Source organism: Littorina saxatilis, linkage group LG10, assembly GCF_037325665.1.
Source record: "Littorina saxatilis isolate snail1 linkage group LG10, US_GU_Lsax_2.0, whole genome shotgun sequence".
Taxonomy (NCBI): Eukaryota; Metazoa; Mollusca; class Gastropoda; order Littorinimorpha; family Littorinidae; genus Littorina; species Littorina saxatilis.
In genome coordinates this window covers 25,767,653-25,795,409 of record NC_090254.1, presented here as the reverse complement: position 1 = coordinate 25,795,409, position 27,757 = coordinate 25,767,653, and the positions used below count along the sequence as shown (strand labels likewise).

Here is a 27,757-nt window from a genome sequence, read left to right as displayed (position 1 = left end):
AGGATAAAGAATAAGATTAAAAGTGTTTTTGGATCGTTTTATAAAAATATAATTTTAATTACAATTTTCTGGTTTTTAATGACCAAAGTCATCTATTAATTTGTAAGCCTCCAAGCTGAAATACAATACCAAAGTCCGGCCTTCGTCGAAGATTGCTTGGTCAAAATGTCAATACATTTCATTGAAAAATGAGGGTGTGAGTGTGACAGTGCCGCCTCAACTTCTACAAAAATCCGAATATGACATCATCAAAGACATTATAAATCGAAAAAAATAAAAAAACGTCTAGGGATATCCTTCTCAGGAACTCTCATGTAAAATTTCATTACGATCAGTCCAGTAGTTTACTCTGAATCGCTCTACACACACACACACACAGACACCACGACCCTCGTCTCGATTCCCCCTCTATGTTAAAACATTTTGTCAAAACTTGACTAAATGTAACAAAAAAGACCTCCCCTATTCTAAGACTCTTGTCTCCTTGGATTTTCTGTTCATAATCATAACATCTGTAAATGTACCCCATTTGAAGACTCCCTCCTTTTTGAGACCCGATTTTTTAAGGGGGGGTTTCCACGGTATACACACAGACGCACATATCATTCACAGTCACACTCAGAGATAATGAACAACTACAGCCCACAGACGCACACAATGACACATCATTCACAGTCACACTCAGAGATAATGAACAACTACAGCCCACAGACGCACACATCATTCACAGTCACACTCAGAGATAATGAACAACTACAGCCCACAGACGCACACATCATTCACAGTCACACTCAGAGATAATGAACAACTACAGCCCACAGACGCAAACATCATTCACAGTCACACTCAGAGATAATGAACAACTACAGCCCACAGACGCACACATCATTCACAGTCACACTCAGAGATAATGAACAACTACAGCCCACAGACGCACACATCATTCACAGTCACACTCACAGATAATGAACAACTACAGCCCACAGACGCACACATCATTCACAGTCACACTCACAGATAATGAACAACTACAGCCCACAGACGCACACATCATTCACAGTCACACTCACAGATAATGAACAACTACAGCCCACAGACGCACACATCATTCACAGTCACACTCACAGATAATGAACAACTACAGCCCACAGACGCACACATCATTCACAGTCACACTCACAGATAATGAACAACTACAGCCCACAGACGCACACATCATTCACAGTCACACTCACAGATAATAATAATAATAATAATACGAATATTTATAACGCGCACATATCTCACCAACAGGCGACTCAAGGCGCACATACACTCGTTCACACACACGGAGACTTAAAGTCACTAGCACACACACACCATCAACCATTAAAATATGTACAGTTATTCAGGGTGGGATGGGGTGGGCAGTGTAGAATGCTTGGATTATTTGGAAAAAAGGAATGTCTTGAGTGCAGATTTGAATGATTCGAGGGACTGTTGTTGACGGAGGGGGAGAGGTAGTGTGTTCCATTGGCTAGGAGCTTGGAAAGAAAATGAGCGTTGACCTGCTGTTTTGAGTTTGGTGTGGGGGATGTTGAGCTTGAGGGAGTCGGCAGATGATCTGAGTGTTCGTGAAGGGACATAGAGAGAAAGAGAGTCGGAGAGATAGGCAGGGACGAGACCATGGAGGCATTTGTAGGTGAGAGTGTTGATTTTGTAGGTGATACGGGCAGGAACGGGCAACCAGTGGAGCTGATTTAGGAGGGGGGGTGATATGATCTCTCTTTTTCTTTCGTAGGACAAGACGGGCAGAGCTATTTTGAATGCGTTGGAGACGAGAGATAGAAGAAGAGGGAAGACCCGCCAAGAGAGAGTTACAATAGTCAAGACGTGAGAGAACGGTGGAAGTGACCAGTTTGGCGGTAGCATCTGTGGTGAGGTACTTGCGGATAGTGGCGATGCGGCGGAGTTGGAAGTAGCAGGTGCGAGAGACAGAAGAGATGTGTTGTTTCATGGAAAGGGTGTTGTCTAGAGTGACTCAGAGGTTTTTGACAGCAGAAGACAGAGGGACAGAAGAGTCAGAGAGTTGAAGAGAGTCGGAGGTGGCTTTGGAGAGTTTGGATGTAGTGCCTATTAGGATAGCTTCAGTTTTGTTGCTATTGAGCTGAAGTTTGTTTTCTGTCATCCAATTCTGCACGTCAGTGATAGTGTCAGAGATAGAGGAAAGAAGAGATTCAGACTGGTCAGGGGAAGAGCTGTTGTGAAGTTGAGAGTCGTCGGCAAAAGAGTGGTGGAGAACGTTGGGTCGGTCAAGGATGTGGTCAAGAGGTTGAGTGTAGAGAGTAAATAGTACAGGCCCAAGGACTGAGCCCTGAGGGACTCCGCACTTAAGCCTGATGGGGTCAGAGTTCAGTTTGTCAATCGAAACAGTCTGGTAGCGGTCGGTAAGATAAGAAGAGAACCAAGAAAGAGCTGTGCTATGGATACCAAAGGTGTGCTGAAGGCGTTGAAGGAGGATGTTGTGGTCGACTGTGTCAAAGGCCGCTGATAGATCAAGTAGAGCGACGGCAGAGATTTCAGCTTGGTCAGTGGCAAGGAGGAGATCATTAGTGATTTTGAGAAGGGCAGTTTCGGTGGAGTGGTGAGGACGATAGGCAGATTGAAGCGGAGAGAGAAGATTGTTGCAAAGAAGGTGAGAGTTGAGTTGTTTCAGGACGACTCTTTCAAGGAGTTTGGAGATGAAGGAAAGGTTTGAGACAGGGCGGTAGTTGCTGAGGGTGTTTGGGTCAAGCGATGGTTTCTTCAGTAGAGGTTTGACAATAGCAGTCTTAAAGGAGTTGGGGACAGTGCCTGTTTGCAGAGAAGTGTTGATGATTTTGAGAATAGAAGGGAGGAGTTCAGGAAGACAGTCAGAGTAGAGTTGTGTGGGAAGAGGGTCAAGGTCACAGGTTTTCAAGGTCATTTCTTTGAGGACTTTCTCCAGGTCAGTGAGAGTGAGAGGCTGAAAGTGTGTGAAGGGAGTGCCTGTAAATGCAGGAGGAGTTTCAGAGTTTTGGTGTGGGATTTTGTCTAGTTTGTCACGGATGGTTTGGATCTTGTTATGGAAGTAATCAGAGAAAGCTTGCGACAGTTTGGAGGGGTCGATGTTGTTGGGCAAGGGAGAAGCAGAAGAGCAGCCAAGAAGGTCATTCATTGTGGAGAAGAGTGTTTTGGCAGATAATGAACAACTACAGCCCACAGACCTACCCCAAGCTACAGTTACAAGTATACGTGGTTCTTAGAATCAACTCACAGTGATACTCTCCACCATTCGCTTGTTGAGCACTTTACGTGAGAGGAGATGAGTGAGAAGGCCATTCATGATGTCGATGTCTTCCACCAGTTCTGGCCGCCGTAGAATCAACAGATCTTTGTCTGCCGGATCCATTCAACCTGTCAGATCTTCTAGTATGGCAATGGTGACACCGTTTTGATGCTCCTGGATGGACGGAATACTGAAATCATATATTTAATGATGTATATATATCACTATATCAGTATATGAATCATGACACCATCAATGTGTTAAACAAAGTTAATAATCATCAACTGGTTTGCGCTTTGTTTTCTTCTTTTTTCCTGTGGACTTGGTTGCTTGATAAAAGGGGATGGGAGGAGGTAGCTGAGACTTTGTTAACGATGTTGATTCCAATTTCGTAATTTCATGCATACGTATAATTTCTTCACTCTGATCTGATCAGCGCTGGACATGCGATCCTTGTTCTGACGTGTTCATGGCGATGTAATTTGTCTGGGACCAAGAGGTAATATATACTGACTACTTAATTATATCAATTCTATTAAAATGATTGAAGAACTGAAGCACAAACATGCAAATAGCATCAGCAACATTTACTGATTTCTATGAGTACTAGCAGTCAGGCCCGGCTTCGCCCGGGTGTTTCTGCTCTCCCCTCTCTCAGAAACCTCTCGAATCTTATTCCAATGTGGATAAGAACAAGTCGCGTAAGGCGAAAATACAATATTTAGTCAAGTAGCTGTCGAACTCACAGAATGAAACTGAACGCAACGCAACGCAGCAAGACCGTATACTCGTAGCATCGTCACTCCACCGCCCGTGGCAAAGGCAGTGCCCGTGGAATTGACAAGAAGAACGGGGTATTCGTTGCGCTGAGAAGGATAGCACGCTTTTCTGTACCTCTCTTCGTTTTAACTTTCTGAGCGTGTTTTTAATCCAAACATATCATATCTATATGTTTTTGGAATCAGGAACCGACAAGGAATAAGATGAAAGTGTTTTTAAATTGATTTCGAAAAAAAAATTTTGATAATAATTTTTATATATTTAATTTTCAGAGCTTGATTTTAATCCAAATATAACATATTTATATGTTTTTGGAATCAGCAAATGATGGAGAATAAGATAAATGTAAATTTGGATCGTTTTATAAATTTTTATTTTTTTTTTACAATTTTCAGATTTTTAATGACCAAAGTCATTAATTAATTTTTAAGCCACCACACTGAAATGCAATACCGAAGTCCGGGCTTCGTCGAAGATTACTTGACCAAAATTTCAACCAATTTGGTTGAAAAATGAGGGCGTGACAGTGCCGCCTCAACTTTCACGAAAAGCCGGATATGACGTCATCAAAGACATTTATCAAAAAAATGAAAAAAACGTTCGGGGATTTCATACCCAGGAACTCTCATGTCAAATTTCATAAAGATCGGTCCAGTAGTTTAGTCTGAATCGCTCTACACACACACACAGACAGACAGACAGACAGACAGACAGACAGACAGACAGACACACGCACATACACCACGACCCTCGTTTCGATTCCCCCTCGATGTTAAAATATTTAGTCAAAACTTGACTAAATATAAAAATGACAGTGTGAGCTCATACATTTGGATGTATAGGCAAGGCAAGTTTCTATTTGGTTCAACGTGTTCTTCGTGATTTGTTTACCCCTTCTCACACCCACTGAAGTTACCGTCTGATCAAAGCACGCATACCTCATGAGGGAGAGAAATCTGTAAATTCTCGTGATCTTTCACTGAGGCGATCGTTTCGTAAACATTATTCGCGATGATCTGGAAGGCAGGGAGGGGGAACAGGGGGCAGGGTTAGTGTGTGTGTGTGTGCGTGTGGGGGGGGGGCGGCGGGATGATAGCGGGCGGGGGGTAACCCTTGAGATTGACACGGTATACTGGTTTGACGAGAGTTACCTCCCTTCCGTGGGTGACAAACCATGACTTACCTCCCTTGCACTATATAGACTGTATTGATAGATGGGGAGGGTAATTATCCGAGGAAGGAAACAATGTCTGGAGAAACTAAAACCCAGGTGCACATTTGTGGGGACACTCTTCGATCAACTGGAAGACCTCGACTTTGCGGATGTTCTTGCCCTCCTTTCCCACAACCATGCCCAAATGCAAGACAAGACTACTCACCTGGAGACAATATCAGCCGGTGTAGGACTCAAGATCAACAAGAGGAAAACCGAATTGATTAAGACCAACACCACAGCCGACAATCCGGTGATGATCAATGGGGAGCCCATCAAGGAAGTGGAGTCCTTTGTTTACCTGGGGAGCATCATTGACGGACAAGGAGGCTCGGACAGGGACGTCAAAGCAAGGATTGGGAAAGCACGGGGAGCCTTTGTCATGCTAAAGAAGATCTGGAGTTCCAAGGAGATTAGCCAAAGGACGAAGCTTCGGATCTTCAATTCAAATGTCAAGTCTGTTCTTCTCTATGGGTGTGAGACATGGAGGACAACAGAGACCATGCAGGGAAAGATACAAATAATAATAATAATAATAATAATATGGGAGATTTATAGAGCGCTTTACATTCTCAAAGCGCTTTACAATGACAAACATACATAATACATACAAAGCAAAGCAAAAGCATGTGCAGCAGCATTCAGCACACAAGTGAACAACGAAACTCAAACACTACATCAATACAATCTGCAAGCATACTAACACAGGCAAAACGTTCAAACATTCAAACACCTGATTCAAAAATGCACCATGTTGAAATAAAATTAATCAAAATACTGGGTGAAGAAGTGTGTTTTAAGGTTTGATTTGAAGGAACAGAATGTTTGGCAGTGTCGGATAGAGTAAGGGAGAGAGTTCCACGCAACGGCAGCAGAGTGGGAGAAGGCTCTCTGGCCGTGCTGTTTGCGACTAAAAGAAGATAGACGGAATATTCTAGTGTCTACAGAGGAGCGGAGGGATCGTGAGGGTGTATAGAGTGTGAACAGGTCAGACAGGTAGGATGGGGCTGAGCCAGATATTATTTTGTAGCAGATACAGCAGCACTTATATTGGATTCTCAGCTCTACAGGGAGCCAATGAAGTTTCTTTAGCAAGGGGGAACAGGACTGGGACCGAGGGGCTTTGCAGACAAGCCGGGCTGCAGAATTTTGAACGCGCTGCAAAGGATGGATGACAGACTGAGGACAGCCAATGAGAACAGAATTTCCGTAGTCTAATCGAGAAAGAATGTAGGAGGAAACAAGGGTCTTGGTGGCATCTTCGGTAAGGTATGGGCGGATAGAACGCTCGATGTAAGCGGACTGACAGACTTTCATAACATGGTGTTTCATGGAGAGATCGCTATCAAGAAAGATGCCAAGATCACGGACGGAGTCTGAGAATTCAATAGTGCTGCTGCCCAAAGTGATAGAAGGAGGGAGAGAGAGAGAGGAGGATTTGGTGAAACGAATGGCTTCTGTTTTGTCACAGTTAAGTCTAAGCTTGTTAGTGGACATCCAGAGTTCAACGTCAGCAATGCAAGACTGAAGGGAGGTGGTCATCTGGGCGTATTCTGAGGGAGTCGCTGAGTTCTGAAGCTGAGTGTCGTCAGCAAACATTTCGTGGGAAACGGAATGTCTGTCGATGAGGTCAGTCAGAGGGGAGGTGTACATGATGAACAGCACGGGCCCGAGCACAGAGCCCTGGGGAACGCCAAAAAGGAGGGAGGTTTCCTGGGATGGGACGTCGTTTACAATTACGAAATTTGTTCTGTCTGAGAGATAGGATCTGAACCAATTTAGAACTGAATTTTGGATGCCGAAAGTGTGCTCAAGGCGGGACAGCAGGATTTCATGATCAATTGTATCGAAAGCGGCCGAAAGGTCTAACAGGAGGAGCAGGGAAATTTTGTTATCGTCTAAGGAAGTCAAAATGTTGTTGAGGATACTAAGGACTGCGGTCTCTGTGCTATGGTCCAAGCGGTAGGCTGACTGGTGCGGAGTGAGGAGGTTGTTGGCAGAGAGGTGGGAGGAGAGCTGGTCTAGGACTATCTTCTCTAGGATTTTAGAAAGAAAGGGAAGGTTTGAGATGGGCCTGTAGTTCTTAAGTACGTTGGGGTCGAGGGAGCTTTTCTTCAGAAGGGGTTTAATGACAGCTTTTTTGAAGTCTGAGGGGACGGTGCCAGTGGAAAGGGACTCGTTCAGTATTCTAGTGATGGTGGGTAGAAGGATGTCTAAGTGATCACAGAGGAGGGGGGTGGGGAGGGGGTCGAGGTCACAGGACGTTTTGGCAGACTTCACAATGAGTTTACGAACAAAATCTTCAGAGACTGGGGTGAAAACAGAGAACGAATTTCCAACAAAAATGGGAGAGCGGTCTGAGTCGCTATGCTGGGCGAAGCTGTTGCGGATGGTCAAAATCTTTTCATGAAAATACTTAGAAAAAACATCTGGCAGTTTAGACATGTCATGTACAGTTGGAAGGATGACCTGTTTTGCTTTACCAAGCATGGTGGTGACAGTGTTAAACAACTCTTTACAAGATGAGGATGCTGCGACCTTGGATGAATAAAAAGTGGTCTTGGCGGCATCAACAAAATCTATGACTTTCTGCTTGGTGGCGTCATAAATCTGCTTATGTACAGTCAGCTTGGAAGATGCCCAGCGTCGCTCAGCTTGACGCCGCTCACGTTTCAACTGTTGAAGCTCCGGAGCAACGGAGTTATACCAAGGGGTAGGCGGACGCTGGCGCACCTTCCGCTGTTGCACAGGAGCGTGCTTGTCTAAGACTATCCTAAGGTTTTTGTTCAAGTCAGAGACAGACAAATCATCAACAACGATGCTAGCTAAATCATGTGAAAAATCAGACTTGTCAATAGCACGAATGGAACGCACTGACTTTACTTGAGGAACAGCGTTCTGCTTTGGAACATCAAGACGGCATAGAATAGTCACATGATCAGAGGTCAAGTCATGACAACACTCTGTAGTATGAACAAGATAGTCACTGTCCCGATAAATCACAAGATCCAGAGTGTGGGTGCTACGCAAGAACGTAGGCCGGTCAACGGCCTGAGTCAGGTCGAACATTTGCAACAGTTCTCTTAACTTTTTCGTCTTTGGATCTGACACGTCAATCTTTGTCAACACCTGCTTGAGGCGCATCCTAAACATCAGATGGACGGACAGAATCCGAAATGAAGATCTTTGGCAGAGAGCTGACCAGAAACCAGCGGCGCAGCAAATTCTCCGGAGGAAATGGGGCTGGATAGGGCACACCCTGAGAAAGCCAGCATCCAGTATCACGAGGCAAGCCCTGAAGTGGAATCCACAAGGGAAAAGGAAGAGAGGCCGGCCGCGCAACAGCTGGAGACGAGACACTGAAGCAGAGATCAACAGGCAGGGGAAGACCTGGAGCCAGATCGAAAGGGCAGCCCAGGACCGTGTTGTAATGATATGATGTATGTGTAGTATGACACTCACACACATAGACAACACTGTGAAGGCGTGTATAGTAATGATTACACTGTATTGAATATAAGACTAAAAGGTAAGGTTAAACACAAGCACAAAGTAGAGAGTACTGAAGCAAGAGACTGTTCACTGTGATAGCTGAATGCAGACTGCTGCAGAAGGCAGGGATAAAACTGAGGCTGGCTGTGTGGCCAGGCAGTATGGATAACCATGACTAGTGAGCATGCAGATATCACTACACGTGTCAGATGGAGAATTGTCGTCGATGGCCTATGCTCCCCCGGGGGTTCATAATGGCCTAAGTAAGTAAGTAAGCACATTTGTGGGTCCAGGGCAGTGTGCATGCAAAATATCTTGTGCTTATCTTTTGCCATCTCTGAGGTATGGCGACCACAGACAGACAGACACACACACACAGACAGACAGACACTCTCTTTTATTTATATGTATATAGATGTATATCAATCAATCAATCAATGAGGCTTATATCGCGCATATTCCGTGGGTACAGTTCTAGGCGCTCTGCAGTGATGCCGTGTGAGATGAAATTTTATACGGCCAGTAATTGCAGCCATTTCGGCGCATATTTACCTTTCACGGCCTATTATTCCAAGTCACACGGGTATAGGTAGACAATTATTAACTGTGCCTAAGCAATTTTGCCAGGAAAGACCCTTTTGTCAATCGTGGGATCTTTAACGTGCACACCCAATGTAGTGTACACGGGGGGGAGTTCGGACACCGAAGAGAGTCTGCACACAAAGTTGACTCTGAAATAAATTTCCGCCGAACCTGGGATCGAACTCACGCTGACAGCGGCCAACTGAATACAAATCCAGCGCGCTACCAACTGAGCTATATCCCCGCCCCGTATAGATAGATAGATGTATAGATTATGTTTCTGATTTAGGTAATCACTGAAAATCAGTTTCAGTATGAATCTGCACATTCCTTTCACTGAAATAAGTACCATCTTGATCATAACAAGTCACCAACTTTTTCATGGGCTTTACAGCAACCGGCACGGTTGGCCTAGTGGTAAGGCGTCCGCCCCGTGATCGGGAGGTCGTGGGTTCGAACCCCGGCCGGGTCATACCTAAGACTTTAAAATTGGCAATCTAGTGGCTGCTCCGCCTGGCGTCTGGCATTATGGGGTTAGTGCTAGGACTGGTTGGTCCGGTGTCAGAATAATGTGACTGGGTGAGACATGAAGCCTGTGCTGCGACTTCTGTCTTGTGTGTGGTGCACGTTAAATGTCAAAGCAGCACCGCCCTGATATGGCCCTTCGTGGTCGGCTGGGCGTTAAGCAAACAAACAAACAAACAAACAAAGCTTTACAGCAAATTTAGAGTAAGACTTGTGGTCGCTGCTGGGTCTTCATGTATGGCTTGTTTGTTGTTCAAACTTAGCCCAAGTTCAAAAAGACCATCGCTTATTCAGCCACATAAAGCACAATAGAGGCTACTCTGTCACCACCCGACATAATCTTGACTACTTGAGAAGCGATCTGCGTTTCAAGACGATAGAAATGTAGGTAATTGGTACAATACCTGGTTCCTTACCTTCTCTGCGATGCCGTTTTCTGGCGCGTTCTTGCTTGCAAGAGTTGCCTCGCTTGGCAGTTCCGGAAACTTCGGAAAAGTGAAAATTTGAATAATGCCTCCGAATAAATTCCTGTATGATTTTGAATAGGTTTTCAAATTGAGTATCGACGCCCTCTGCAATGCTTTTTGCAGCTTATTATGTCTAGATAAAAAAAGAACACCGTCCAGTTGTGACGTCACACGCATCCAGAGCGACTTTTCTCTGAGCAACGCATGGCTGGTGCGTGTGACGTCACAACTGGACGGTGTTCTTTTTTTTTATCTAGACATAATAAGCTGCAAAAAGCATTGCAGAGGGCGTCGATACTCAATTTGAAAACCTATTCAAAATCATACAGGAATTTATTCGGAGGCATTATTCAAATTTTCACTTTTCCGAAGTTTCCGGAACTGCCAAGCGAGGCAACTCTTGCAAGCAAGAACGCGCCAGAAAACGGCATCGCAGAGAAGGTAAGGAACCAGGTATTGTACCAATTACCTACATTTCTATCGTCTTGAAACGCAGATCGCTTCTCAAGTAGTCAAGATTATGTCGGGTGGTGACAGAGTAGCCTCTATTGTGCTTTATGTGGCTGAATAAGCGATGGTCTTTTTGAACTTGGGCTAAGTTTGAACAACAAACAAGCCATAAATGAAGACCCAGCAGCGACCACAAGTCCTTTACTCTAAATTTGCTGTAAAGCTTTGTTTGTTTGTTTGTTTGTTTGCTTAACGCCCAGCCGACCACGAAGGGCCATATCAGGGCGGTGCTGCTTTGACATTTAACGTGCACCACACACAAGACAGAAGTCGCAGCACAGGCTTCATGTCTCACCCAGTCACATTATTCTGACACCGGACCAACCAGTCCTAGCACTAACCCCATAATGCCAGACGCCAGGCGGAGCAGCCACTAGATTGCCAATTTTAAAGTCTTAGGTATGACCCGGCCGGGGTTCGAACCCACGACCTCCCGATCACGGGGCGGACGCCTTACCACTAGGCCAACCGTGCCGGTTGCTGTAAAGCCCATGAAAAAGTTGGTGACTTGTTATGATCAAGATGGTACTTATTTCAGTGAAAGGAATGTGCAGATTCATACTGAAACTGATTTTCAGTGATTACCTAAATCAGAAACATAATCTATACATCTATCTATCTATACGGGGCGGGATATAGCTCAGTTGGTAGCGCGCTGGATTTGTATTCAGTTGGCCGCTGTCAGCGTGAGTTCGATCCCAGGTTCGGCGGAAATTTATTTCAGAGTCAACTTTGTGTGCAGACTCTCTTCGGTGTCCGAACTCCCCCCCCCCCCCCCCCCCCCCCCCCGTGTACACTACATTGGGTGTGCACGTTAAAGATCCCACGATTGACAAAAGGGTCTTTCCTGGCAAAATTGCTTAGGCACAGTTAATAATTGTCTACCTATACCCGTGTGACTTGGAATAATAGGCCGTGAAAGGTAAATATGCGCCGAAATGGCTGCAATTACTGGCCGTATAAAATTTCATCTCACACAGCATCACTGCAGAGCGCCTAGAACTGTACCCACGGAATATGCGCGATAGAAGCCTCATTGATTGATTGATTGATATACATCTATATACATATAAATAAAAGAGAGTGTCTGTCTGTCTGTGTGTGTGTGTGTGTGTCTGTCTGTCTGTGGTCGCCATACCTCAGAGATGGCAAAAGATAAGCACAAGATATTTTGCATGCACACTGCCCTGGACCCACAAATGTGCACCTGGGTTTTAGTTTCTCCAGACATTGTTTCCTTCCTCGGATAATTACCCTCCCCATCTATCAATACAGTCTATATAGTGCAAGGGAGGTAAGTCATGGTTTGTCACCCACGGAAGGGAGGTAACTCTCGTCAAACCAGTATACCGTGTCAATCTCAAGGGTTACCCCCCGCCCGCTATCATCCCGCCGCCCCCCCCCCCCCCCACACACACACACACACACACACACACACACTAACCCTGCCCCCTGCCTGCCTTCCAGATCATCGCGAATAATGTTTACGAAACGATCGCCTCAGTGAAAGATCACGAGAATTTACAGATTTCTCTCCCCTCACTCATGAGGTATGCATGCTTTGATCAGATGGTAACTAGATCTACAGTGGGTGTGAGAAGGGGTAAACAAATCACGAAGAACACGTTGAACCAAATAGAAACTTGCCTTGCCTATACATCCAAATGTATGAGCTCACACTGTCATTAAATTACATATTATTACCCAACTCACATATAGCAATTAACTCTAGTTCAGTGCTGGTAACGCTGTACGCGTTCCCCTTGGTAACAAGGGAGACCACCCTAAAAAAGAGTGATCCATCCCATAATATCCGACCGATGTCCGGTCCAACATCCGTATGCGTGCGCATACGCCGCCATTTGCATTTTTCTCTCTCAGCGGTTCAACTGGACTGGACGCTCCTGACGTACGCTCCTGCTGTCTTCAGCTTTTCGCCTTAGTCGTTGACTTTGGCATCTCCCCTTGGTCGTCGCCTAACTTTACACCTTTACCTACGCTGTGTGGTGAGATCTTTCCGTTTTGTTATAACTTTAGCGACGTTTTTCGTCGCTCGTTTGTACTTGTGAAATTTTTCTCAAATTGTTTTTCTGTGAAATTTTTTGTGAGTTGTTTTGCTATGGCGGAGGCTGCGCTTGTTGATAGCGCTAAACGGAAGCCTAGTTCGAGGCGGGTACCTGACGATACGCCTCCTAAAAGAAGCTCGAGGAAAGATAAGGGCGCAGGAATATCCGCGTCTGTTTCTTCTGATTCTACTTCTGTGAAATCTCCCGTGCTAGCAGACGTCAGTTTAACTTCCGGTCAGACTTGTTTACGTTCTGACAAGAGTAGTGTTTCGGGCGAAGCTTCTTCTGCTTCAACTTCAGCTGGCTGCCCTGGGTTAGCGCCAGCTGAAGTTGCGTCTTTGTTGTTGACGCTGAGCGCTCAGGTTTCGACATTAGCGTCGGAATTATCTTCCACTCGGGAAGAATTGCGTGCTCTTCCGTCGGGTGTTTCTGATGTTCTCTCTTTAGCACAGTTACGGCAGTCTCCTGTGGTTCCGGCTTCGACTTCCGCTAAACCTTCGGCGACTGTGACTCGGGCGGATGTCCATGCTTCGCAGGATGGGAGTACCAAGTTGGTGTCTCTCCTGAATGGGACACCAGTTCAAGGTATGTCTACACCGCTTGCCGGTGTGCGAGCTCAGGGGGCTCTCTCTGGCGTTGGTAGTCGTGAGAGTTCCTACGAGCAGCGAAAGGACGAACGCCTCCGTACGTCTCTTAATGAGAATATCGGGGACCGTTTTAGTCCTCTTCCGCCCGGTGGGCAGGAAGTGGTCGGTTCTGCCGACGATAAACTGTCTGATGTTCTGCCTCCTGGCTCCGAGCTTGATCTCGAGTCGGAGTGTAGGGCGGAAGACGGGGATGCCTCAGTGGTAGAGGATTCCCAACTGAATTTGCCCGTGAAGCTGTCAGCCGCAGTGGCGCTGGCGGCGGAAACGGCGTTCAGATACTTTCCGGAAGGGGTGGTGAAGGACAAGGCTCAGCTTCACCCACCTCGTTCTGCTTTTGACGATTTCCGGTGTGCTCAGGAGCAACGGCCTCGCTATCGCTTCCGGGAATCGTCAACTATTGCCTATGAAATGGCTAACGTCTTGTGTGGTAAACGCAAACCGGCGGTGCCGTTGTTGGTTCAGCACGGCGAGGCTCCGGAAGACGTTGTCTCTTGGCTGGCTCAGCCTGGGGCTCGGGCTGCTTCCGGTGTTCCGAAGTTCAAGCTCTCCCCTTATCCTGTGAATCTGATTGACTCTTTTGCTCTGCCGTCAGGGGCACTTCCGGTGACGCCGGAACTTGCTGCTTTGAGAGAAGACGGGTACAATAGGGATAGAGTTGTCCCATGTACTGACGGTTCTCTCGCAGCTGTGGAGGAAGTTGGAAGGTCTTTGCTGGAGCTCACGTCCGTGTCGGAGTCTCTGCAAAGGTCTTTATCCAGATCGATTGCCACATCTCTTGATCCTTTTGAATTTCGGTTTGATGCGTCGCCGACAGATGTTTCGACACTGCTGGCTACTCTGGGCAAGGTGACTAGAGAACAGGTTACTTTGTCTGCCCGGCTGTATACTCACGCAGTGCATTCAAGGAGGTCAGCCTTCTTGACGGGGTCCAGGTTTCGGGACACCGCGACCATCGAGAGGCTTAAGGTCTCCCCTTTTGCTGAGGGGTCTCTCTTAGGGCAGGCGTCTCTCGATGCCCTCCAGAAAGAGACGCAGGACGCGCGGGATGTAGCGATCGCGCATTTGGCTTCACAGGGCTTCCAGAAGCCTCAGGGCAAGTCTCAGACTCAGGCGTTCTCTTCTGCTAAGCCTCAGACGTCCTCGTCAGGTGGTGGGAAGGCCCAGAAGCAGTCATTCTCCTCCAGGGGTAGGGGGCGTGGAGCTCCATACCCTAAGAGGGGTCAGTCTTTCGGGGGTTCCAGAGGGTCGGGGCGTAAGCCTCACCCCCAATGAAACTTCCCCGAACATCACATCCCGGTGGCTCCCGCGCTAGTTGTAGCGGGCGGCCCGTCCAGGGCCCTTTCTTCCTGGCTGCAACTGGTGGCCAGCAAGTGGGTCACTGGGATAGTGTGTTCGGGGTTCCGGCTTCTCTGGTCAGGGCAGAAGGCTCCCCTGGTCAGGATAATCCCGCCCTGCAGGGCGCCAAAGGATTTGTTGGCACGGAACGCGGTCCAGGAAGAGGTCTCGGCTCTGCTGCTCAAGGGAGCTATAGAGGAGGTCTTGGACGCGCGGTCCCCGGGGTTTTACGGCAGACTTTTTGTAGTGCCGAAAGCCTCGGGGGCGTGGAGGCCGGTGTTAGATCTTTCTCCTTTGAACAAGTTTCTGAGAGTAATCAAGTTTACCATGGAAACTCCATCTTCGGTTCGGGAGGCCTTACGGCCGGGAGATTGGGCAACGTCGATCGATCTTACAGACGCTTACTTTCACGTCCTCATACATGTCTCGGACAGGAAGTGGCTTCGCTTTCCTTGGGGCGGCAAAGCTTACCAGTTCAGGGCTCTGCCGTTCGGCCTGTCGTTAGCTCCGTGGATTTTCACGATTGTGGTCAGGCAGCTTTGCGCTCTTGTGAGACAGGACGGCATCCGTCTCAGAGCTTACCTAGACGATTGGTTGATCCTTCACCAGAACAGGGGGCTTTGCGAGGCTCATACGCACAGGGTGCTGAGCCAGGCGGCACAGCTGGGTTTCTCTGTCAACCTGACAAAATCCGAGTTGGAACCATCCCAGACGTTCACTTACCTGGGCATGGAATTCGACACACTTCGGTGGTCTGTCCGTCCGTCTCAAAGGCGGATCGACAAGCTTCAGGGTCTGATTCGGTCTCTCTACGGAGAGAATCACGCCAGTGCAAGGATTCTGACTTCGGTTCTGGGTCAGATGGAATCCATGGCTTCCCTCATTCCGTTGGGCAGGGTTCACAAAAGGCCGTTTCAGGCCTCCCTGCAGTCAAGGTGGGATCAGACATCCCAGGACTGGAGTACTCTGATTGCACTGGGAACTTGGTTTCAGCAGACCACAGGTGTTTGGCTTCGTCCGGATTTGTTCCGGGGAGTTCCCATTGTTCGTCCACCGCCGGAGAGAGAGTTGTTTACGGATGCATCTCTAACGGGGTGGGGTGCTCATCTGGACGAGCACATGGTTTTGGGAGTTTGGGATTGCTCTCAGGCCTCCCTACATATCAATGTACTGGAGTTGGAGGCCGTTTCCCTGGCGCTTCTAGCGTTCAAGCCTTTCCTGGAGGGCAGTCATGTTCGTCTTCACACCGACAACATGTCTGTCGCGTCGTATGTAAACAAGAAGGGGGGGACTCGGTCTCACAGTCTTTCCGACATTGCTTGTCGCATTCTCAAGTGGTGTCACGCCCAGCACATTCTGTTGTCAGCAGTGTACTTGAAGGGCAGTCTGAACGTACTTGCAGACACTTTGAGCAGAGGGGACAGGATTGTTCATTCAGAGTGGACTCTCACGCACCAGTCTTTGCAGCGGCTTTGGTCGCAGATCGACAAGCCCAAGATAGATCTCTTTGCGACGAGGTTTTCGGCGAGATTTCCTCTCTTTGTGTCCCCCTTCCCGGATCCTCTGGCCTGGAAGGTGAATGCTCTGGAAGTGGATTGGTCAGATCTTCCGGCTTATGCCTTCCCTCCGTTCTGCCTCTTAGGCAAAGTCCTCAGGAAAGTGGACTTAGAGAAACCAGCGCTGGTTCTGGTCGCTCCTCTGTGGCCAAGCCAGCACTGGTTTCCCGACCTACTGCGTCTAGCGGTTCGGCCCCCGATCCCCCTCGCCCTGAAAAGAGGAGATCTCGTGCAGCCTCGGTCAGGCGTTCAGCACGAGAATCCACAGATCCTGGCCCTTCACGCGTGGATTCTGTCCGAAGCGCTTTGCGTAGGGCAGGGGCCTCTTCCTCTACTCTGAGATTCGTTGGACATGCGCATAGAAAATCGACTTCTTCGGTTTACTCATCGCACTGGGCTTCTTGGTCTAGGTGGTGCGGGCTGAACGGAGTTAAACCTCTTTCACCTAGATCGATTCAGGTAGCCAACCATCTGTCTTGGTTGGCTGATCAGGGGGCTTCTCCCTCTTCTATTAGGGTCCGGAGGTCCGCGATTTCTTCGACCCTCGCGCAATTAGGCCACAAAATTTCGCTCGGAGGGGTTATCGCTAGTGTTATTAAGGGAGCTGCCCTTTTAGCAGCTCGTTCGAAATCGCTTCTCCCTGCGTGGGATTTGTTTTTGGTCTTACGTTTTTTAGCCTCGGATGAGTTCGAGCCTCTTTTGTCAGCCAGTTTGGCCGATTTGACGCGTAAGACGGTGTTTTTAACGCTTCTCTCTACTTCGAGGAGAGGTAGTGAGGTGCACTCTTTGTCGGGGTTAGACAAGGATATTGCGTTCGAGAAGGATGGTTCCATTTCTCTCAAATTTGTTCCCGGCTTTCTCGCGAAAAACCAGAAACCTGGCCAGCTTTCTCCAATCTTGCGCATTCCACCCTTGAGCAAGATTTTGGCTCCTGGAGATCCCGATATGGTAAATTGTCCTGTGAGAGCTCTCCAATGTTACCTGTCTCGAACTCGGCCTGTTAGGTCAGAAAGTCAAAAACTTCTTTTCATAGCTTTAAACACGGCTAGGTGTAAGGATATAGCGAAGGTGACTCTGGCCAAATGGATCTCCACTCTGATCAAACGAGCATATGCCTGGTGGCAATTGCAGTCGGGTGATGTTAGGGCAGTGTTGCCTCTCACCGCGGCTAGAACACATGAGGCGAGAGCCTGGGCATCCTCAGTGGCAGTGCTTCGGTCCGGCAAGCTAGCCGAGGTACTGGAGGCTGCGTATTGGCGCTCTGAGGACGTCTTCGTCAATTATTACCTCAGAGACGTCGCTTCTGTCAGACAGGATGGAAGCTCCGCGCTGCCTGCCATGGTAGCGGCGGGACAAGTCCTGCGTGCCTAGTTTTGGTACCCACCACCTATAGTAGCAATCTGCTATATGTGAGTTGGGTAATAATATGTAATTTAATCCAAAATTTTAATAATAAATTTTCATTTAATTAATATACTTACCCAACTCACATCGTTTAAACCCTCCCGCCTCCCCGCTGTGGTGGTATTGGGTTCTAAAAAAGTAGTGAGTTGGGCTTCGTTCGAATGATACAAATGGCGGCGTATGCGCACGCATACGGATGTTGGACCGGACATCGGTCGGATATTATGGGATGGATCACTCTTTTTTAGGGTGGTCTCCCTTGTTACCAAGGGGAACGCGTACAGCGTTACCAGCACTGAACTAGAGTTAATTGCTATATGTGAGTTGGGTAAGTATATTAATTAAATGAAAATTTATTATTAAAATTTTGGATTTTTGACTCACATGCGAAGCAAAAGTGAGTCTATGTACTCACCCGAGTCGTCCGTCCGTCCGTCCGTCCGGCCGGCCGTCCGTCCGGCCGTCCGGAAAACTTTAACGTTGGATATTTCTTGGACACTATTCAGTCTATCAGTACCAAATTTGGCAAGATGGTGTATGATGACAAGGCCCCAAAAAACATACATAGCATCTTGACCTTGCTTCAAGGTCAAGGTCGCAGGGGCCATAAATGTTGCCTAAAAAACAGCTATTTTTCACATTTTTCCCATTTTCTCTGAAGTTTTTGAGATTCAATACCTCACCTATATATGATATATAGGGCAAAGTAAGCCCCATCTTTTGATACCAGTTTGGTTTACCTTGCTTCAAGGTCAAGGTCACAGGAGTTCTTCAAAGTTGGATTGTATACATATTTTGAAGTGACCTTGACCCTGAACTATGGAAGATAACTGTTTCAAACTTAAAAATTATGTGGGGCACATGTTATGCTTTCATCATGAGACACATTTGGTCACATATGATCAAGGTCAAGGTCACTTTGACCCTTATGAAATGTGACCAAAATAAGGTAGTGAACCACTAAAAGTGACCATCTCATGGTAGAAAGAGCCAATAAGCACCATTGTACTTCCTATGTCTTGAATTAACAGCTTTGTGTTGCATGACCTTGACCTTGGATCAAGGTCACATGTATTTTGGTAGGAAAAATGTGTAAAGCATGTGAGTCGTATGGGCTTTGCCCTTCTTGTTATATTTAGTCAAGTTTTGACTAAATATTTTAACATCGAGGGGGAATCGAAACGAGGGTCGTGGTGTATGTGCGTGTGTCTGTCTGTCTGTCTGTGTGTGTGTGTAGAGCGATTCAGACTAAACTACTGGACCGATCTTTATGAAATTTGACATGAGAGTTCCTGGGTATGAAATCCCCGAACGTTTTTTTCATTTTTTTGATAAATGTCTGATGACGTCATATCCGGCTTTTCGTGAAAGTTGAGGCGGCACTGTCACGCCCTCATTTTTCAACCAAATTGGTTGAAATTTTGGTCAAGTAATCTTCGACGAAGCCCGGACTTCGGTATTGCATTTCAGTGTGGTGGCTTAAAAATTAATTAATGACTTTGGTCATTAAAAATCTAAAAATTGTAAAAAAAAAAATTTAAAAAAAATTACAGGATGCAACTTGCCCTAGAAAAGGTTGCAGCGTGGGCGGAAGACTGGTGTGTGACCATCAACAGGGAGAAGACCACTGCCACTCTCTTCACACTCTCTGCCAAAGCGACACCTGGCAAACTGACCTTGGGGGACACACCCCTGAAATTTGAAGACCAGCAAACATACCTGGGGGTCACCTATGACAAGCGCATGACCTGGAAACAACACATCATGAATGCAGAGGGAAAGGCCAGGAGAAAACTAAACATCATGCGGAAGCTGGCAGGATCACACTGGGGTGCAAACGAGAAGATCCTGAAAACAGTCTACCAGGGGACTGTACGACCCCACCTCGAGTACGGATCAAGCTCTTGGGCAACAGCAGCCAAGACACACCAGCAGGCCCTAGACAAAGTACAGAACCAAGCGCTGAGAATCATCACGGGCGCAATGAAATCAACACCCATACAGAAGATGGAACAGGTGACTGGCATTCCTCCACTGAGCAAAAGGCGAGACTGCAAAACAATGGTACAAGCCACCAAGTACCAGTGCACTCATGACCATCCAATGAGTGACAGACTCAAGAAGATGTCCTTAGGCAGGCTGAAAAGATCAAGCTTCGCTCTGGAGGCAAGGGCTTTGCAGAAGAAACATCAGACAGAGATGCCAGAGCTAGTGGAGCCACCATCTTTCTCCCTTGACGCCCCACCCTGGGAAGACAGACAAGGAAACCTGGACATACAGACCAGTGTCCCCTACCTCACAACAAAGGACGAGCAGAGCAATGCGACGAAAAAAGCCCTGACTCTTGCCATGCTTGAAGAAAGGTACCCCCAAGAAGCATGGATACGGGTGTATACTGATGGGTCAGCCACAGAGGCCGTCAAAAATGGAGGAGCGGGGGTGTATGTCCAGTACCCCAGTGGAGAGAGGCAAGCAGAGGCTATACCAACAGGCCTCCACTGTACAAACTACAGAGCTGAGGTACAAGCACTGATCCATGCAGCATACACCATCAACGACAGAGTCAACCATGACAACCAGGTGGTCTTCCTGACTGACGCTCTGTCAGTACTACAAGCAATGACCAGTAGCAAACTGCCTCAGCTGGAACACGCTCTACACAACATCAAAAGCCTGAGGACAGTACTGCAATGGATCCCCTCCCACTGTGGTGTACAAGGAAACGAAGAGGCGGACAGGATGGCAAAGCTGGGTGCAGAAGATGAGCAAGAGAACAACCCTGTGAGCCTGACAGAGATGAAGACCATCATTAAGTCTCTGCACAGGACGCCCCAGCCACAGGACAGCTACCACCTGCTATCCAGACCACAGCAGGTGGTCATCTTCCGCCTGAGAACGGGACACAACAGACTTAACCAGCATCTCCACGGGAAGCTGCATGTTGTGCCCTCCCCCATGTGTTCTTGTGGAGAAGCAGAGCAGAACACGGCCCACATCCTACAAGACTGCAGGAGCCACCAGGTGCTGAGAGAGGAAATCTGGCCATTGCCGGAGTCCCTGCACAACAAGCTGTACGGGCCAGTGGCTGCGCTGCTGAGGACCACTAATTATATCTCAAGATCTGGACTCCAAGTGTGATCGGCGATCGAAAAAAAAAAAAAAAAAATTTATAAAACGATCTAAATTTACATTTATCTTATTCTCCATCATTTGCTGATTCCAAAAACATATAAATATGTTATATTTGGATTAAAATCAAGCTCTGAAAATTAAATACATGTATATAAAAATTATTATCAAAATTTTTTTTTCGAAATCAATTTAAAAACACTTACATCTTATTCCTTGTCGGTTCCTGATTCCAAAAACATATAGATATAATATGTTTGGATTAAAAACACGCTCAGAAAGTTAAAACGAAGAGAGGTACAGAAAAGCGTGCTATCCTTCTCAGCGCAACGAATACCCCGCTCTTCTTGTCAATTCCACAGGCACTGCCTTTGCCACGGGCGGTGGAGTGACGATGCTACGAGTATACGGTCTTGCTGCGTTGCGTTGCGTTCAGTTTCATTCTGTGAGTTCGACAGCTACTTGACTAAATATTGTATTTTCGCTTTACGCGACTTGTTCTTATACACATTGGAATAAGATTTTGAGAGGTTTCTGAGAGAGGGGAGAGCAGAAACACCCGGGCGAAGCCGGGCCTGACTGCTAGTACTCATAGAAATCAGTAAATGTTGCTGATGCTATTTGCATGTTTGTGCTTCAGTTCTTCAATCATTTTAATAGAATTGATATAATTAAGTAGTCAGTATATATTACCTCTTGGTCCCAGACAAATTACATCGCCATGAACACGTCAGAACAAGGATCGCATGTCCAGCGCTGATCAGATCAGAGTGAAGAAATTATACGTATGCATGAAATTACGAAATTGGAATCAACATCGTTAACAAAGTCTCAGCTACCTCCTCCCATCCCCTTTTATCAAGCAACCAAGTCCACAGGAAAAAAGAAGAAAACAAAGCGCAAACCAGTTGATGATTATTAACTTTGTTTAACACATTGATGGTGTCATGATTCATATACTGATATCTATATATATATATATACGACTTCTGTCTGTCTGTCTGTCTGTCTGTCTGTGTGTGTGTGTGTCTGTCTGTGAGTTCGCGATGCACGGCCAAAGTTCTCGATGGATCTGCTTCAAATTTGGTGGGCATATTCAGGTAGACCCGGGACAGGACACAACCAGGTCGATATTTCAACACGTGCTCTCAGCGCGCAGCGCTGAACCGATTTTGGTTCCACCTCAGCTATTTTGGTTCCACCTCAGCTACCCGGGCCCCCATACCGACACACCAAAGCCAAAGTTCTCGGTGGATCTTTTTCAAATTTGGACACCGTATTCAGCTACACCCCGGACACAATATCATCGATGAGATATTTCAACACGTGCTCTCAGCGCGCAGCGCTGAATCGATTTTGGTTTTTGTGTTCATTTCACCATTATAAGTAACTCTTCCTTATCTTCTCATCTTCTCCAGGTTTTCAGCGTTTACCTCCCTTCCTTCGTATGGTGCACTATAGTATGAGTGGAGCGTCTTCGGATATTCCCGGCGTTCTGTTACTATTTTTAGAAGGTCACCGCAGTGTCCAGAACGTAAATTGGACCCGTAAATTATCCTCACTGTAAAAGTGCAAAGGTCGAATCAATTTATAGCCACGCGAAAAATACACTGTCATCTATCTCTCTATAGATACGGCTTCTCTGTGTTTGTGTGTGTGTGTGTGTGTGTCTCTCTATGTGAGCAACACCTGGGGATTGTTCAGTTCTGTTTGTGATGTGGTCTGGCGGCTTTTGTGTATTTGTATGTTCTGGCCTTCCTTTGAAAAGCCATAACAGTTCAAAAGGGCTTACAGATAAGCTATAAATTGCTCAATCCTGTTTGAGTGGAGTTCGCCTCCAAAGGTGATTAACACGGTTACATTCGTCGACAAGGATGGGACTCGGTATGGTCAGGAATGGCATTATGGCCACTGAATCATTTTCGTGCTGTTCCCATTCCACGAATCTGGGAGGGACCTAAGCTTGGCGGGTCCATTGTTCGGACCCGGCGAAGCCGGCGTACGGCTCTAAGTACTTCTTCCCGGCGAAGCCGGCTACCCGGCGAAGCGGGTATTCATTCTAGTAGTGATATATATACATCATTAAATATATGATTTCAGTATTCCGTCCATCCAGGAGCATCAAAACGGTGTCACCATTGCCATACTAGAAGATCTGACAGGTTGAATGGATCCGGCAGACAAAGATCTGTTGATTCTACGGCGGCCAGAACTGGTGGAAGACATCGACATCATAAATGGCCTTCTCACTCATCTCATCTCACGTAAAGTGCTCAACAAGCGAATGGTGCAGAGTATCACTGTGAGTTGATTCTAAGAACCACGTATACTTGTAACTGTAGCTTGGGGTAGGTCTGTGGGCTGTAGTTGTTCATTATCTGCCAAAACACTCTTCTCCACAATGAATGACCTTCTTGGCTGCTCTTCTGCTTCTCCCTTGCCCAACAACATTGACCCCTCCAAACTGTCGCAAGCTTTCTCTGATTACTTCCATAACCAGATCCAAACCATCCGTGACAAACTCAGGCATGAAAATTCTCCGTATTTTCCGTATTTTTAAAAAAAATAAACCGTATTTTTTTTCTTTTTCCCGTATTTTTTTTTTTTTTTTTTTTTTTTTTTTTTTTTTTTCTTAGTCATAGTTATAGTAAAATAGTTTTGGGGCCATGTTTGAATCCAATTTTAAGGCTCAGATAGCCCCAGATTGCACCAAATTGCACCCTTGAAAAAAAAAATTCCGGGGGAGCATACCCCCGGACACCCCTAGAAGACTTGGCGCTTCGCGCCTGCGAAACTTGGCGCTGCGCGCCTGCGAAACTTGGCGCTACGCGCCTTCGAATTTTTTTTTCAGTATTTTTTTTTTTTTCAGTTTTCATGCCTGCAAACTAGACAAAATCCCACACCAAAACTCTGAAACTCCTCCTGCATTTACAGGCACTCCCTTCACACACTTTCAGCCTCTCACTCTCACTGACCTGGAGAAAGTCCTCAAAGAAATGACCTTGAAAACATGTGACCTTGACCCTCTTCCCACACAACTCTACTCTGACTGTCTTCCTGAACTCCTCCCTTCTATTCTCAAAATCATCAACACTTCTCTGCAAACAGGCACTGTCCCCAACTCCTTTAAGACTGCTATTGTCAAACCTCTACTGAAGAAACCATCGCTTGACCCAAACACCCTCAGCAACTACTGCCCTGTCTCAAACCTTTCCTTCATCTCCAAACTCCTTGAAAGAGTCGTCCTGAAACAACTCAACTCTCACCTTCTTTGCAACAATCTTGTCTCTCCGCATCAATCTGCCTATCGTCCTCACCACTCCACCGAAACTGCCCTTCTCAAAATCACTAATGATCTCCTCCTTGCCACTGACCAAGCTGAAATCTCTGCCGTCGCTCTACTTGATCTATCAGCGGCCTTTGACACAGTCGACCACAACATCCTCCTTCAACGCCTTCAGCACACCTTTGGTATCCATAGCACAGCTCTTTCTTGGTTCTCTTCTTATCTTACCGACCGCTACCAGACTGTTTCGATTGACAAACTGAACTCTGACCCCATCAGGCTTGAGTGCGGAGTCCCTCAGGGCTCAGTCCTTGGGCCTGTACTATTTACTCTCTACACTCAACCTCTTGACCACATCCTTGACCGACCCAACGTTCTCCACCACTCTTTTGCCGACGACTCTCAACTTCACAACAGCTCTTCCCCTGACCAGTCTGAATCTCTTCTTTCCTCTATCTCTGACACTATCACTGACGTGCAGAATTGGATGACAGAAAACAAACTTCAGCTCAATAGCAACAAAACTGAAGCTATCCTAATAGGCACTACATCCAAACTCTCCAAAGCCACCTCCGACTCTCTTCAACTCTCTGACTCTTCTGTCCCTCTGTCTTCTGCTGTCAAAAACCTCGGAGTCACTCTAGACAACACCCTTTCCATGAAACAACACATCTCTTCTGTCTCTCGCACCTGCTACTTCCAACTCCGCCGCATCGCCACTATCCGCAAGTACCTCACCACAGATGCTACCGCCAAACTGGTCACTTCCACCGTTCTCTCACGTCTTGACTATTGTAACTCTCTCTTGGCGGGTCTTCCCTCTTCTTCTATCTCTCGTCTCCAACGCATTCAAAATAGCTCTGCCCGTCTTGTCCTACGAAAGAAAAAGAGAGATCATATCACCCCCCCTCCTAAATCAGCTCCACTGGTTGCCCGTTCCTGCCCGTATCACCTACAAAATCAACACTCTCACCTACAAATGCCTCCATGGTCTCGCCCCTGCCTATCTCTCCGACTCTCTTTCTCTCTATGTCCCTTCACGAACACTCAGATCATCTGCCGACTCCCTCAAGCTCAACATCCCCCACACCAAACTCAAAACAGCAGGTCAACGCTCATTTTCTTTCCAAGCACCTAGCCAATGGAACACACTACCTCTCCCCCTCCGTCAACAACAGTCCCTCGAATCATTCAAATCTGCACTCAAGACATTCCTTTTTTCCAAATAATCCATGCATTCTACACTGCCCACCCCCATCCCACCCTGAATAACTGTACATATTTAATGGTTGATGGTGTGTGTGTTAGTGACTTTAAGTCTGTGTGTGTGTGTGTTAATGAGTGTATGTGCGCCTTGAGTCGCCTGTTGGTGAGATATGTGCGCGTTACAAATATTCGTATTATTATCCCAGCGAAGCTGGAGGTATCCCGTGAACGCTATACTGTAATCGATTTGAGAAATGTGCACACCGAATAATACATGATAAAGAAGGATTCGTTGTGCCCGGCTACGTGCTACAGTTGGAGATGGAAGTTCACCAAAAATGGGGACCATACTAACAAAAATACGGTGGGTAAAATAGGCGCCCCCATTTTTTCAGCAAACGCCACCCCAGGCCGCATTGGACGGGTAGAAATTCCGTAGTTTCCAAGTCTATGGATAAAGCTCGCGTAAGAAGAATACGTCACGGTCGAAAGTCTTTGACGTCAATTAATGCATCATGACGTCATGCCTCCCCGTAGTCTTTCTCTCTCGTGCAGTGTGTGTGTTTGTGTTCATTTTGTGCACATGTGTTAGTGTTACTCACTGTGTGTGTGTGTGTGTGTGTGTGTGTGTGTGCGCGCGCATGCGTGCATGAGTCTGTACTCGTATGTGTGTGGTGTGTGTGTGTGTGTGTGTGTGTGTGTGTGTGTACGCGTGCATGAGTCTGTACTCGTGTGTGTGTAAGTGTGTGTGTGGGCATAAGTGTATGTGTGTGCGTGTATGTGTGTTTGTTTGTAAAGGTGTGCATGTCCGTCTGTCCATATGTGCGTATGGGTGTGTGTTTTGTGTGTATGAAGTTTTTTGTCAGAGAGTGAGTGAGTGCGTGTGAGTGAGTGTGTGTGTGTGTGACTTGGTGTGTGTGTGTGTGTGTTTGAGAGAGAGAGAGAGTGGGTGTGAATGTGTGTGTGCATGAGTTTGTGTGTATGTTTGTGTGTGTATGAGTGTGTATATGTGTTTGTTTGTAAAGGTGTGTGTGTCCGACTGTCTATGTGCGTATTTGTTTGTTTGCTCAACGCCCAGCCGACCACGAAGGGCCATATCAAAGCGGTGCTGCTTTGACATATAACGTGCGCCACACACAAAACAGAAGTCGCAGCACAGGCTTCATGTCTCACCCAGTCACATTATTCTGACACCGGACAAACCAGTCCTAGCACTAACCCCATAATGCCAGACGCCAGGCGGAGCAGCCACTAGATTGCCAATTTTAAAGTCTTAGGTATGACCCGGCAGGGGTTCGAACCCACGACCTCCCGATCACGGGGCAGACGCCTTACCACTAGGCCAACCGTGCCGGTTTATGTGCGTATAAGTGTGTGTTATGTGTGTATGAGATTTGTGTCAGTCAATGTGTGTGTGTGTGTGTGTGTGCGTGCGTATGTACAGTGTGTGTGTGTGGGTGTGTGTTTGTTTGTTTGCTTAACGCCCAGCCGACCACGAAGGGCCATATCAGGGCGGTGCTGCTTTGACATATAACGTGCGCCACACACAAGACAGAAGTCGCAGCACAGGCTTCATGTCTCACCCAGTCACATTATTCTGACACCGGACCAACCGGAGTGTGTGTGTGTGTGTGAATGTGTGTGTGTGCATGAGTTTGTGTGTGTGTATGAGTGTGTATATGTGTTTGTTTGTAAAGGTGTGTGTGTCCGTCTGTCTATGTGCGTATTTGTTTGTTTGTTTCCATAATTATCAGGGCGGTGCTCCTTTGAGATATAACGTGCGCCACACAAAAGGCAAAAGTCGCAGCACAGGCTTCATGTCTCACCCAGTCACATTATTCTGACACCGGACCAACCAGTCCTAGCATGCACTAACCCCATAATGCCAGCCGCCAGACGGAGCACCCACTAGATTGCCAATTTTAAAGTCTTAGGTATGACCCGGCCTGGGTTCTAACCCACGACCTCTCGATCACAGGGCGGACGCCTTACCACTAGGCCAACCGTGTATGTGCGTATGAGTGTGTGTATTGTGTGTATGAGATTTGTGTGAGTCAATGTGTGTGTGTGTGTCTGTGGGTGTGTGCGTGCGTACATGCGTGCGTATGTACATGTTTGTGTGGGTGTGTGTAAGAGAGAGAGAGAGAAAGAAAGAGAGAGAGAGAGTGGGTGGGTTGGTTTGTGTTTGTGCGTAAGTGTATGTGTGTGTGTATGTGTGTTTGTTTGTAAAGGTGTGTATGTCCGTCTGTCTATATGTGCGTATGGGGGTGTGT

At 47.0% G+C, this 27,757-nt stretch overlaps 2 protein-coding genes and 1 long non-coding RNA gene across 5 annotated transcripts in view; 2 read left to right on the top strand and 1 right to left on the bottom strand.

Moving 5' to 3' along the window:
* Positions 1-10,482, bottom strand: part of LOC138978510 (caspase-8-like) — a 45,554-nt gene extending 35,072 nt beyond the window's left edge. The window contains exons 1-2 of one of the 3 annotated variants that reach the window (XM_070351248.1): positions 10,283-10,482; positions 3,275-3,476 (exon numbers count right to left, since the gene is read on the bottom strand). In XM_070351248.1, coding sequence (XP_070207349.1) covers positions 3,275-3,409 — 135 coding nt within the window. In that variant the 5' untranslated portion in view covers positions 3,410-3,476; positions 10,283-10,482. Of the gene's footprint in view, positions 1-3,274; positions 3,477-5,445; positions 6,556-10,282 lie in introns of those variants that run through there. The other 2 variants (XM_070351247.1, XM_070351249.1) reach the window with 2 other exon arrangements.
* LOC138978515 (uncharacterized) overlaps positions 1-27,757 on the top strand; it is a 308,348-nt gene that overhangs the window by 241,806 nt on the left and 38,785 nt on the right. The window lies entirely within an intron of this gene.
* The window catches only part of LOC138979061 (uncharacterized), a 42,534-nt gene continuing 25,374 nt past the window's right edge, over positions 10,598-27,757 (top strand). Inside the window, exons 1-2 of the mRNA XM_070351872.1 lie at positions 10,598-10,786; positions 23,093-23,294. Coding sequence (XP_070207973.1) covers positions 23,160-23,294 — 135 coding nt within the window. The 5' untranslated portion in view covers positions 10,598-10,786; positions 23,093-23,159. The remainder of the gene's footprint in view (positions 10,787-23,092; positions 23,295-27,757) is intronic.